The 12,679-nt window shown below is 39.5% G+C and overlaps 3 protein-coding genes across 3 annotated transcripts in view; 2 read left to right on the forward strand and 1 right to left on the reverse strand.

Annotated features, from left to right (window-relative positions):
- LOC107084689 (alpha-endosulfine) overlaps positions 1 to 3,770 on the forward strand; it is an 11,641-nt gene extending 7,871 nt beyond the window's left edge. The window contains exon 3 of the mRNA XM_015374666.1: positions 576 to 3,770. Coding sequence (XP_015230152.1) covers positions 576 to 749 — 174 coding nt within the window. The 3' untranslated portion in view covers positions 750 to 3,770. The remainder of the gene's footprint in view (positions 1 to 575) is intronic.
- LOC107084514 (HORMA domain-containing protein 1-like) overlaps positions 1 to 12,679 on the reverse strand; it is a 47,388-nt gene that overhangs the window by 23,517 nt on the left and 11,192 nt on the right. The gene's annotated exons all lie outside the window — the stretch shown is intronic.
- On the forward strand, positions 5,254 to 7,027 carry LOC107084596 (induced myeloid leukemia cell differentiation protein Mcl-1-like). Its single transcript, XM_015374547.1, has 3 exons — positions 5,254 to 5,847; positions 6,118 to 6,368; positions 6,460 to 7,027. The coding sequence occupies exons 1-3, from the start codon at positions 5,421 to 5,423 to the stop codon at positions 6,574 to 6,576; spliced, it is 795 nt and encodes a 264-aa protein (XP_015230033.1). The 5' UTR covers positions 5,254 to 5,420; the 3' UTR covers positions 6,577 to 7,027.

Consider the following 12,679-nt stretch of genomic DNA (forward strand, 5'->3'; position numbering starts at 1 on the left):
ACGTCAACCCCTGGTGTACACATATGCCCTGTATTACTACTCTGATAGGCTGTGTAGGATACAAAAGGACCTTGCAGGGATCATTAGAAAAAATTACATCCAACTATGAAGGCTTAAAAGTGCCAGATGAGCCCTGAGACTCAAAAAAAAAAGTGTAGATCACAGCTCAACCCTTCTAGCCTTTGCTGTCTTTAAGGTTTTCAAAGGGCCCGCTTTAGGAGGGCCGGGGCCTTCAAAGGATGCAGTACCTGAACTGAACCTGAGCATTAAACTTCAGTGACTCATTCCTGTATAAACACTGTTGTTTCACTCATGCCTAATGTCAGAACCTCCAAGTCTGGTCGTGTCACCGCTTCAACATGCGATCCAATCATGAGCCACAACCAAATTGATTTTCTTGCTACACACGATTTCTGATTGGAAACTCGTCATGAGGTGCCAGTCGCCTCTCGTCACACCTGCAACTGGAAAATTGTCTCAAAACCATCCCAAAGTCATACAGTGTATGCTGGGCTAATGTGAGGCAAAGCTTTTCTTTTGGTCTAATTCCGCCTTTGGTCTGTCTTTTTACACAGCAAAAGTATTTTGACTCAGGAGACTACAACATGGCCAAAGCTAAGATGAAGAACAAGCAGCTTCCTGTGGCTGGACCCGAGAAGAACCTGGTAACTGGCGACCACATCCCAACGCCGCAGGATCTGCCAAGGACAAGGAAGTCGTCCTTGGTGACCAGCAAGCTAGCTGGCTAGCCTTCGTCATCCCAGAAGCATCTTCGTCCCTCTCCCCCAGGACTCCACCTCACCTATGTTCCCAACTTGTCCACCCCTCCCCTCCTCTTTCCCCCTTTTTCTTCCCAATACACCACTGGCTTTAAAATATTGGGCAGAGTTGTTTAAACCCCCATTCTGCTTGTATGTCGCTGGGTTGGGCCGGGCTGGGCTGGGTGGTTGTGCTGGTGGTGGTTCAGGTGGCCATAAGGCTGCAGCCCTCTCTGCCTTTGCACCATGCACAGCTCTGTTCCGTCTGCACACTCTGCTCCACCGCCTCCCTTACATCTTGGTTTTCAGTTTTCCAAGATATATTACAGTCGGTGTGTCATCAGGCCGCGTTGGAGGGGGGGTGATTTAATGCACTTTGTTTTCTGTATAGTGTGTTTAGTTCTCTTTTTATTGCATTCTGAATGACACCAAAATAATGAGCGTAGAGGCGTTAGGAACGGAAGCTGCAGTTTGCTCTTTTCTCTGCCAGTGGCTGACTTCAGCAGTGGGGGGGAGTGTTGGAAGAAGTACGTGAATAGTTGCTTGCACACCAAATTGAAGAGGGGGGGGGGTTGACCCCCTGTTGGGAAATGATAGGAGTGTATGTGGCATCTCACATGTCAGTCACTTCTTATCAGAGAGCCTGAGGTCATCTGCTGCAGCTCAGACAAAAAAGGACAGAAAACTTTTTCTTTTCGTCTCCCTCTGCTGATGTCATCCTCTCCCCTTTTGCTCTTGTTCTCGCTAAATACGCTGCATGATTCCCTAAATGACACCGAATCTAAATGTTCGAATGGCAGTGGGACATCTGCTTATTGATTTAGAGTGAATATAAAAACAAACATTGTCCTGACAATCCATTTACATGCACACATATTTGCAGTCCAGGGTGTTTGTCGTTCGGAGGGAGTCTTGCCGTTCTCAGTCTTTGTTCATCTGCCGTTGAAGCTGCATGTAGGCAGAATTTATTCTAGCCGAAGGATTTAGCAGGGGGGCAGAAAAACAACTCCACATAAAGTATACACTTTGTTAAATCAACCTTACGGCTCGTAATTCGCATTAACCTTAGTGCTTTGAGGTCTAGTCCAGATAGCATGCCTTAGAGAATCAAGAGCGCAGAATCAACTTTTTTGGGATTATACTGCTGAATTTTATGCTACAAGAAGCTTTGCTTTAACAATAACAACAAAAATCCACACACTCTAGCTATCAGACCTCAAAGCCTTCAGCAGACTCTCAAAGTGACTTTTAGCTTGTAATTATCTGATGAAGCAGAATGCGGAGGATTCACAGATCTTTTCTGGCTGTCTCGAAATGTTTGATCCAATTCTTCTTTGTCTGTGTTCATTCATTAAAGTCCATTTGAGGAGACAAAAGTAAGCATTGTGGAGCGCAATTGATTAGAGCGATTCTGAAAGCAATTTATACGACTTTCGAAATGTTTATCATCATCTCACATCAAAGTCTCTTTGGCAACTTAACCCATTTCAAAGAAACTACAAATTTTAAACACTAATTAAGAAATGATGTTTACTTTCCCAGATTTGTTGCTGAAATATAAAGCTCTACTGCCTGCACCTTGCAGAGTTTTCCTCCCAAACTGACTTTCTGTTATCAGGGTATCTGTGTTTAAACAGCGTGTTACCTGATAGGCATAGCTTTAAAAGGCCTGGCAGGCTTTAAGTCAATTGCACCGCACCTACAAGAGCACATTTAACTAAGCAGGGCAAGGTTTTATAACACATGATGAGGGGGCAAAGTATGAGCAGGAACAATGTGCTCAAGTCCCACCTCTTACCAGGACATAGCTTGTAAAACAGGTGAAGTGTGATCATAGCATCTCAAGAGACTTTGAATGTGCTCCCTACACACAAGTCAAGAATTTGAACTGGATATGTGCACTTAATCAAGGAAAATTCATGTATATTAACTGCTTCAGGGAACTTTCACAAACTGACACTCCACCATGTAGGCTGAACCCACCACATCTGCAACCTCACTTTTTAATGTGTCAAATTTGCAGTGTGTGAAAGAGAAACGACACGTGTGTGTGATATTGTTATGGTGCTGTATGAATGCAACACTTTTCTTTGTCTTGTAAATAGACTTCAACAGGATTGAACTTTTGTTGTTTCCCACCTGCTTTTTTTTTTTTTTTTTGTAGCCTGAGCTATTTCTGATTCAGTGGTTCCTCTCTTCTGCCAGTTTTAACACTACTTCTGCTGTATATCTGTGTTCTGCAGAGGCTATGTGAATCTGTATGATATGAAAATGTGTGTAAATGCTGCTGATTCAAAGACAAATCTAAAAACATGCCCTGTAAAGAATGCTTGCCCTCTTTGGTTTGACTGTGTGACTCCCTTTTTTTAATTTCCTCTCAACATTTTACTTTCAGAATAGCGAAGCTTCTGAAGTAAAGTCTGTTCGATAAAAGACTGTTTTTAACTATCAGTGTCTAGAGCTGGGAAAGGTGGAAATACTTTTGCCATGTTGATTAGAAAAAACTTAATATTTAGCAGTATTTGGTTTAAAATGTACAGTTTGTGCTTTCAGAATAAAATGATTTGTTGGGGAAAAAAATGCATAAAAGTTTAGAGGGGCTATTCACTGCTTTGCAGAGGGCAAACTAAAGAAAACTGACTAGGCATGTTTTAAACCTCACAAATAGGGTGTGTCATCCAGGAAAGAAATACGTGCCAGAATGTATAAACAAATGACAGGCTATGTACTCTGAATTACATTTTCTCTTTGTTTTTTGTTGTTTTGCAAGCAGATGTTTATCATTTTTTGTTGTGTTCATTTATTGCATAATTGGTATATTTCATCATATTTCTGGCCCGAGACAGCTGCAGGGAGGTCAGAAGCACCCTTCCTTCTTAAATATAGGGGGTTTACATGGCGAGGATCACTGGAGAACAAAGGAAAGTTTTTGACACTTCAGAAAGTACAGGGCTATTTGGAATGTTTGTTGTGTGGAAGCTGGTGAAAGGATTTTTGTCAGTATTTGAAATAAACTTTTACATAAATTAAAAAATGTGTTGGCTTTTCATTACAGTTAAACATCAGACAAATGTATAGTTGTTCCTATGCTCAAACCTCTAATGTACTTTAATAAACGTACCTTCAAAAATAAAAACACTCACCTATAGGAGATTTGATGAAATACACAAAAATAAATAAAGTGTACAAACTCCGATGACCACAAGGGGGAGCCAGAACCTTACTAACCATACTAACCACACCCCCATGTTGGGAGAAGGGCGGAAACTTCCAGGTATTTCCCCAAAGCTCTGTAATGTTCCGCACAGATGTCTTTTTTTTTTTTTTTTCTTGAATGAAATGGTTAAAATTCTCACTATTATGCAGTCAAGTTTTACAATAAGCTCTTATCTTAGCCAGATATGTTAAAAAGAGGGATATCTAAACGTTGCAGGACTTAGTTTTAGACCACTAGTTTGACAAATAGACATCCAAAAGTAGAATGCAATTATAAAATGAAATTTTAAAAAGTCCTCGTTTTCCCCTTAATTGTAGGCTACTCTTCATGATAAAAATAAATAAAAAAAAACACAGAAATCTGTCAGAAAACAGCTGCACTTCAATTTATACATATATAAATACTGGCATTTATTATCATTAAGTGGTTAGACGTTTAATTTGATGCTTTTCAAAAAACAACAAGCTCAAGTAGTGTTTAAATACAAAAACTCCACAGAGTTCAGAACATGATTTTCAGATATTTTAAGACTTTTTCTTGTTCCTGATATAAACAAACTAAGGAACTCATTCAGGATATATCCTGCCAAAGACTACCTTAAAAAAATCAAATCTGATATTATTGTGAACTGCACTTTTTGTGATCTTCCAGAATCTGGTACACACATGTTCTGGCTGTGTCCATAATGTTTACATACACTTTTCTAACTATGCAGATTCAATATATTTTAAAAGATTTTCAACTTTGTTGGGAAAACATTCTATTCAGTTTTCAGCAGCAAAGTAAAATGTTTCCCAAACCTTTCCCTATCTCTTAATTATCTTGGCTAAATTTCATTTTTATACATTTATACTCCCAAAAAAGCCCAACTTTAATGTTTATTTAATTGAACTTAAACAATATGTTAGTACTATTAAACCCTCCTCTCACCAAAAGGCACAAAAAAACCATATGAATCTGTTCCCATCTTAAAAGTCTGGACAATTTCTTGTTGTAGAAGATATGTAGATTTGTACAGTACATGTATTTATATGTGTATATATACATACATATATATGACACTCCTAAACACATCTGTTTGTAAGTTTGTCTTTCCTCCTGACTGTACTTTTTTATTGTGATTATATTATTAAACTCCCTGCTGTATTTGTTTTTTTATTTGTATATTTTCTATGTGATTGTTGACATTAAGTGGAAAAAAAAAAAAAAAAGCAAAGGAAATATGTGGGAGGAGCGTTGTGACATCATTTTTTTTCGAGAGGATATAAGACTGAGGAGCCGTTGTACTTCCGCTCCGGAAACATTGGGCCAGACGGATTGGATTAATAAAGAAGACTTAAATATTTAAATAACCATCTCGCATTTGCGGGTTATTTGTTTGTTAATAATCGTTTGAAGCCAATTTTTTAAAGTAGTAAACGGTAACGAAACCGGCAAAAACCAAAATGAGTTACCTTATTCTTCCACAAAATGGAGTCGTGGACGGACAAACGCACTACAGCCCGGAGATTGCAGCACCAGAAATACCAATGAACTCCCCAATGGGATCTCTTCACCGAAACTTAATGAAACGTCCGAAGGATCTGCAAGTAGCAACGAATGGATACGTTGGAAAAAACCTTTCAGACAACAGCGCAGACGACGGCGGGTCTCTGCCGTGCACCCCGGAGATGCCAACGGACAGCCACCCCGCCACACCGGGCGGCCATGCGGGGGACGAAGCGCTGGACAACGACACGAAGGAGCTTATTAGCAGTTTCCTAAGAGACTTTACGGGACTTCCTAAACAACGGCGGAATCAAACTAAAGCTCTGTCTACCATGAAAAGGGTGGTGGAGGACGTTTTGTCGAAACACAGATACGCTTACAATGGTGAGTAGCCGCCATTGTTGGAGGGGATTTTCCATAGCGCTGCCTCTTCTACCGGGAATATTACACAGCTTGATCAATATATGTCTGAAACTGTTGTTTCGATGAGAAATGGTAGTTTTGGCCTTACTAGATATTCAAGGAAGTGATTTAAAGTCTGGTCCGGTGGCTTATTACGCAATTTGGCGGAAGTAAAACGCAGCTATTAACGCATTACTCAGAGAAATTCGCAAATGTAGATTTCTGATTTCTTTTGTTTTTCTTTTCTCTCAGGTATGATGAATAAGCTTTGTTTAGATGAAGTACCGGACAACATGGGATTTGTGAGTTCAGTCGCCACGAGCCTCTTTTCAGACGGAACCACGAATTGGGGCCGGATAGTGAGCCTGGTGGCCTTCGGGGCTGTGGTGTGTCAGCACCTGAAGGAGAAAGGCAGAGAGAACTGCGTGGAGCTGGTGAGCCAAGAGATCTCCACATACCTGCTGCAAAATCAGAGGGACTGGCTAGTAAAGAACAATTCATGGGTAAGTTCTGGAACAGTGCTGCTCGTTCACCTGGGGTATCAGTGTGTTGATTGATCCCAACATTGAAACTGTTTTTTTTTTATTATTCCAGAATGGATTTGTGGAGTTCTTCAGAGTAGAAGATCCTGAAGCAACAATGAGGAACACTCTCATGGCTTTTGTTGGAGTGGCTGGTATTGGGGCAACATTGGCCTTTCTGATCAGGTGAAATTGTTGGACTCTTGGACTGATCTCTGGGCTGTTAAGGACTGAGAAAGACAGACTGTTATCAGCATCTCACCATGTGTGGCTTTTTTTTTTTGTCAGTCACCTTTTAGCCACGTGTATTTTTCTGTAAATGTTCTGTTTATAAAGCTTTATTTAATATACAAATTTATTTTTCTAATTAAACATTTGTATGCGAGGAGAATGTAGCTGATTTAATTTAAACATTTTTGGGGGAGGGGGGGGGGTTGTTTAAGAGTTTTAGTCGTTATCATGTCAAAGTTTTCCAGGCCAATTGAGGTCAGGCCGTCTTTATTTCTTTAACATGTTGCAAAATGAACCCACATTGGATCTTTCACAAAAGTCAGGTTGTAGGTAATGATTTGCACATATGTCACTCTTTAAAAGCAAATTTCTTACTATTTAGTTGTAAATAAATAAATTTGAATACATTGTTTGACTTGTTGATATCATCTTTCTCATTAGGGAATTTTTCGTAAAGCGGTGACCTCTATAATCTAAAGATGTGTGCTGTGACAAAGTGATGTTTCGACACAGTTTAACACGTGACCTGTTTATTCACACCACAACCCAATACAGCTCTTGCTGCCGTTTCCTAGAAATTTTATACTGTGGTAACACCTTATTTTACTGAGCTCTAGGCTGCATCTGCAGTTTTGCAAGCTGCAGTGTTTATTTGCAAAGCTGATGCACCAGCAAGAGTGCTGAACTGGGGTAAAAGCAGTTCACTTCTTCAGAATTGCATAACAACATCCACATCCTGATTCAAGCAGGCATCACCTACTTAGATACTGATGACTTAATCTTTTTTTGATTGGGCACCAGATATACTATCTTGCTTCTTCTTTGGCTTACAATGCTTGTAAACATTTTTTCCATCAACCTGAATGGTTTCTCTGGCACATCAGCTCCAAGGAATCAAGCGTCGCACCAAGCATCCAGCAGGGAAACCATGGTGATGATTCAGGACTTCGCCCCTGTTTTTGTTTTTTCAGACCCTGGTGTGTACTAGGGTTACAGAACAAACAGGACTTCCATTAAGGTCTGTGGAGGATATGGAGACTTTTCTCTCCATGGTGACGATTCACAGCAGACCTTCCTGGGTTCACTCATATTTTCTGCCACCATCCTGGTTACCATTGAGGCAATGGGCTGTTTTTGCTCTGGGGAAAATGCAGACCGAGGCACATTCTGTTTGCAACATTCACCAAGCAAACAGTGTTGCCAGGAACTGAATAATGTTGAATTGAACTAGTGTTTGAAACTTTCACTTGTAAAGCATATTTCTGCAGTAAATGCTTTAGATACATTTGTAGAGTTTGAGAACTGCAGTTTGAACCTAATGAAAGAGCAGAACTGGCAGACTAATCTTTGGAACAGATACTAAATTCAAACTAGTTTTTGTGACTCCTACTTAACTTCCTTGTGTGGGAGGCTGATCTATTCCAACTAAAGTTATCTTTAAACATTTTTTTTTTGTGTTTTCTGCTACAACAGTACATCTGTTGTGGTTTAACAGCCTAGCTGAACAAAACTTTGCAGCTTCTAAACCATAACAGTGAAGCAGCTGCAAACTGAAAGGCATTTACAGCAGGTAAATGCATTCCTTTCTGGGGATAGTTTCAGGAGTGGCGTTTAAACTCTTCTCTACATTCTTTAGGGCATAACACTATCTTAGAAGATATAAGTTCTAAGATTAAATGCTTGATGGGTTTTATTTTCGTTTCTTAATATGTGGCATTTTCAAAAATTCAAAAAGGGGTTTTGTGAAGTTGAGAAAATAGCTTTCAGTTTGCATTTATAGGGAAGTTTGTCCTGATGCACGAGGAAATACCTGCAGGAACTATTTAAGATGGTTTGTAAAAGTAAATGCTCAATTTTGCATTGCTCAAAAGTTCTGGTCTCTCAAGTTGAAACCTGAGAGTAGGAACCGCCTTTGAGCGTGGGTATTGGTTGCAAGCTGTTCTTCCTCCCTATAGCAACAGCACGCCCTTCAGTTTAAAAAAAGCACCAGTTTCTGGGAAGTCAGCTGACGCACCAGTTAATCTTTAAGAGAAGTAATCTGACAGTTGGACGTCAGAAACTGCCCAATACTGAGAACTGTGGCCCTGAGATGTAAAGATAGGGTTAAGTTTTCGAAACTTCTAGCTTTTCTGAGTAAAACGGAACAGGCTCTTATTTTAAAACTTTCTGGGGCTACTTTACAGAATAAATAAACTTTTTTTTTTTTTACTCCTGTATAAGCACCAACTCAGTCTGAGCCAATAACTATGCTGTTTAAACATGGGGTTGTTTATATAATCATGCAGGATGCTCTGAATATACCAGCTCCTTCCAGTTAACAAAGGTGCCTTTTAGAAAGATCTGTTCAAATATGTCTTTGGGCACTGATGTAACTCAAGCTCAGTATTTGCTGATGATGTCTCTGTAGGAGTAAAACTATAATTACTGTGACTTCTAATCTACTTTGCACTTTTAAGATTTACTTCTCAGACTTTGTGACTCAGCTCTACTTTATATTCACATGTGCCTAAACCCAATTTTTTTTGAAAATATTTTTTGTTTTTATTTACTGCCCCTGTCCACTGGAGCAGCTGGATCTATAATACATTAACATAGACTGGAGCAAACGCTGTTGGTTTTGATGGGAAATCCACCACTGTTAAAGTTAGGGCTCCCTTTTCCTTTCATAAGGTAACTTTGGGTTAATACCAGTCAGTGATTAGTTTGGTCCTAGTCCTAAGCATGCTCAAGATGGCATAATAAACTCTTAATTTGGAACACAAAAGGTCCAGTTGACTCAATGTCTTCTTGCTGATCTTGTAGAAAGTTATCTATTTTATTTTGAAGGCTAAACATTACACCAACATTACCAAACCTGGGTGGGCACTATAAAGACTGCTGGGGTTTGGGCAGTTCAATAGACAATACACCTCATGAGTTTGTATTGTACGAGATGCTAAAGCTTATAGTGATGGAGGCTAGGGCTTAATTATGCCAAAAATCCTAAATGGTGATTATTTTAAACCAATATTGTTTGCGATTTCTTTTTATTTTGATTTACTTTGGCACTAACAATGAGCATGTCAATCTTCACTCTAGGGCTTCAGTTTTTGATGACCTTAAACAATTCCTAGCTTTAAGTTTCATTTTCCTCATGGCAGCAGATCCACTTCAAACATAACCACCACATAAAGTGCCAGAGGGTAAAAAAAATTAGCCTTTGAGTTAAATGGAACTTGACCAATTCTATTTTCTTAAATGGTGATTTTATTTCAAATTCTGTTAATTGCCCATCTCTAATGGAAGCTTGACATCAGACCAAATAAAGTTACTAGTTTTCTGTAACGCTACCAATTACATAAGCAGGTAAAACGGCTGTAGTGGCGTTGTTTAAGCCAGCTGACCAGCCACGTGCAGCAAAAGTTTATTTAATCTTTGATTGGGACAGTGCATGTTAATCAACACACATTTAAGACCAACATGCCGGTGTTCTGTCAGATGAGTATACCCCGTCAGACCAGCATACCCATAGTCAATAGACATGCGCAAGTCATCAGATTTGCATTTATCCCTTTAAAAAATAGACTTTAAACTACTTCAACAGTCATGTATTCTTTTTAGTCATGTCCAAAAAATCAACATATCAACATATGCTTCAAAAAATAACTTGCTTTTCTTTTTGTACATGACTAAAAAGGGATGCACAGCCATTGAGGTAGTATAACGTTTTTTTTCGTACAAAACTAAAGGGATAAACGGGTATTGACTATTGGTATGCTGGTCTGATCGGTTATGCTCATCTGACGGAACACCAGGCTGTAGACAAAGGCTAATTTCCATCCACTGTCTCCTGTGCAGGGTACAGATGGTACACAGTTATTAAACCAAAAAACACCAACCCATATATATATATATATTAGGGGTGTAAATCACACCCATCATGGCGATTCGATTCCGTATCGATTTCCTGACACAACAATTCGATTATTTTCAATACTCAAGAATACACTTCAATTCGATTAATTGACCGCAAACAGTGCCGCAGACAGGAGGCCGGCTTGTTTTGTCTTTATGACCGAAATTGCGGAAAACGACTCATGAAGTCTGACCCGCTAGAAGAGCGAGGTGCTCGAGAACGCTGGGACCCTTTTTCCGCCTGGATCCCCGCTCTTTTTGGCCCTCATGTCCCTCCGTCATCGGACTAAACTCGCCCCTACTTCCTCACCGCCTCGGCCGTATCTAGACCCAAAGTGTGTAGCTCAGACCACGCTTCAATATTGAGCATAAATCAAACATGTCTGTGTCAAGCTTACTGCAACACACTGGGGAAAGAGTATAACCAGGAAGCGAGGTAGGAGGGCAAAATGGCTTTAGCGCCACCGCAGCACAGGAGGGAGAATTACGTCCAGGAGCAAATCGATAAAAATAGACCCGAGGAAAAAAATAACATGAAATAAACATTTGAAATAGAGCTGTTGACATGTTTGCCATTGGTGACTGTGTTATACCAGTAACCAGTCCATTATAACCCAATTACCGTAGCGATTCCATCACTTGCTTAGAAAACCACTGGGATCAGCTAAATAAGCAGGTCCATGGTGCTCTGATTAATCCGGTGGTTCAGGCTCAGTTAAATGCCTTTGTTGGCCACAGCTCACTCTGTTTTCCTGCAATTCACAGTCCAACAATAATCTCATTGTTGGGGCATGCGTTGTGAGAATAAAAGCCTTAAACATAAAGGTAAAATAACGAGATCAAAGGTCAAACGGCTCCATTCATCTGCTGCCCAGAACACTAAGTTCTTTTTTGGTGAGTTGATTCTTCAGCTCGGATCAAATTCTAGGTGATGTGTCATGTTCCTGCCAAGATGGAGTCATCCTGTCTCCTGAAACCTTATTCTTTGACTGATGACCATAGTGCAGTATAACCAGCTCCCTGTTCATGTTGGCAGATGTGACTCACTGACTGGCCTTTATAACATTGAAATGGCGCAAGAGAAAATCTTTGATCTGTCCGTCCGTATGACCTTTGTCCTACATGATGGATGATAAAGAGTTAATAGAGCTTTCTACTACACATTCCAGTTGGACACCGTTTGTAGTGCTAAAAATCTAAGCAAAGTGATGCAAACCAAACTTCAATGATAGGATTACAAGTTGGAAATCTGTCAAAGTTGCATAATTTCCCCTTAAAGCTTCTACTTCAAACAAAACTTAATGCTAAAGTCAACATTTCCCACTGTGTGTTATTGTAGTTTTCATAGATTTAGTTTAGGAGGTATTTCAAAACTTTGTAAAGTCATGGTAACAAAGAGACTTAGATTTAGTCAACTTTTATTGTCATTTTCTATACACAGAGTACATCTTTCATGACCATTTCCATTAAATGGAAATGCAGCAGTGATCAAATGTAAACCATGTGGGAGAAAAAAAAAATGGTGCAAAAAAAAACACATCAATATGGAAGTTGAGAGCATTAAATATATGTGGTGCAATTATCCTGTGTTTTGGTTTGGTGTTGTCAGTTGGATGTAGAGTTTGTGACATGATGTGACAAATAGGGTATCCATTCTTTTAGTTAAAGGTTTTGAAATATCCAGAGATATACCTGGTCTTTATCAGTTTCTCCAGTTGATTGAATTCCTTTCCCAATTAAACAAAAAAGCTTTATTACAAAAAAGATGAATAAAATGAAAACTTGTGGATAAAGCAAACATTTCAATTGATTAAATTGTATCTAGGACCAAAAGTCAGCTGAAATAACAAGTCATTTTATGTGTCAGTTTTAGTCTCTTACATCATTGTGGTGCAGTTCTTAGCCACTGGCTTTTACCGCAAAGGTTGAAGTCTCGACTTCGGGCAATTACAAAACTTTTTCTGTCTTCATTCTGTTTAGTTTTTGTGTTGAATGTCGTTGCATGATCCGATTTGGACTTGTAGAATATGTTTGTCAGCAGAGGGTTTCAGGGTCAGATCTAATGATAGATGCCTGGATCTAATTGTTGCAAATCAAGCCGAAGTCATCGTCACACATGTTGATATGCCGTTCATAGGTCTTAAACGTGTTGAATTATGTAGTGACCA

The sequence above is a fragment of the Cyprinodon variegatus genome, unplaced genomic scaffold (assembly GCF_000732505.1).
Source record: "Cyprinodon variegatus isolate N-32 unplaced genomic scaffold, C_variegatus-1.0 Scaffold0, whole genome shotgun sequence".
Taxonomy (NCBI): Eukaryota; Metazoa; Chordata; class Actinopteri; order Cyprinodontiformes; family Cyprinodontidae; genus Cyprinodon; species Cyprinodon variegatus.

Bases quoted from the DNA above. Each gene is read 5' to 3' on its own strand.
- LOC107084596 (XM_015374547.1), top strand. From the start codon at position 5,421: ATGAGTTACCTTATTCTTCCACAAAATGGAGTCGTGGACGGACAAACG. The intron at 5,848-6,117 runs GTGAGTAGCCGC...CTTTTCTCTCAG, and splicing joins ACACAGATACGCTTACAATG to GTATGATGAATAAGCTTTGT. The intron at 6,369-6,459 runs GTAAGTTCTGGA...TTATTATTCCAG, and splicing joins TAGTAAAGAACAATTCATGG to AATGGATTTGTGGAGTTCTT.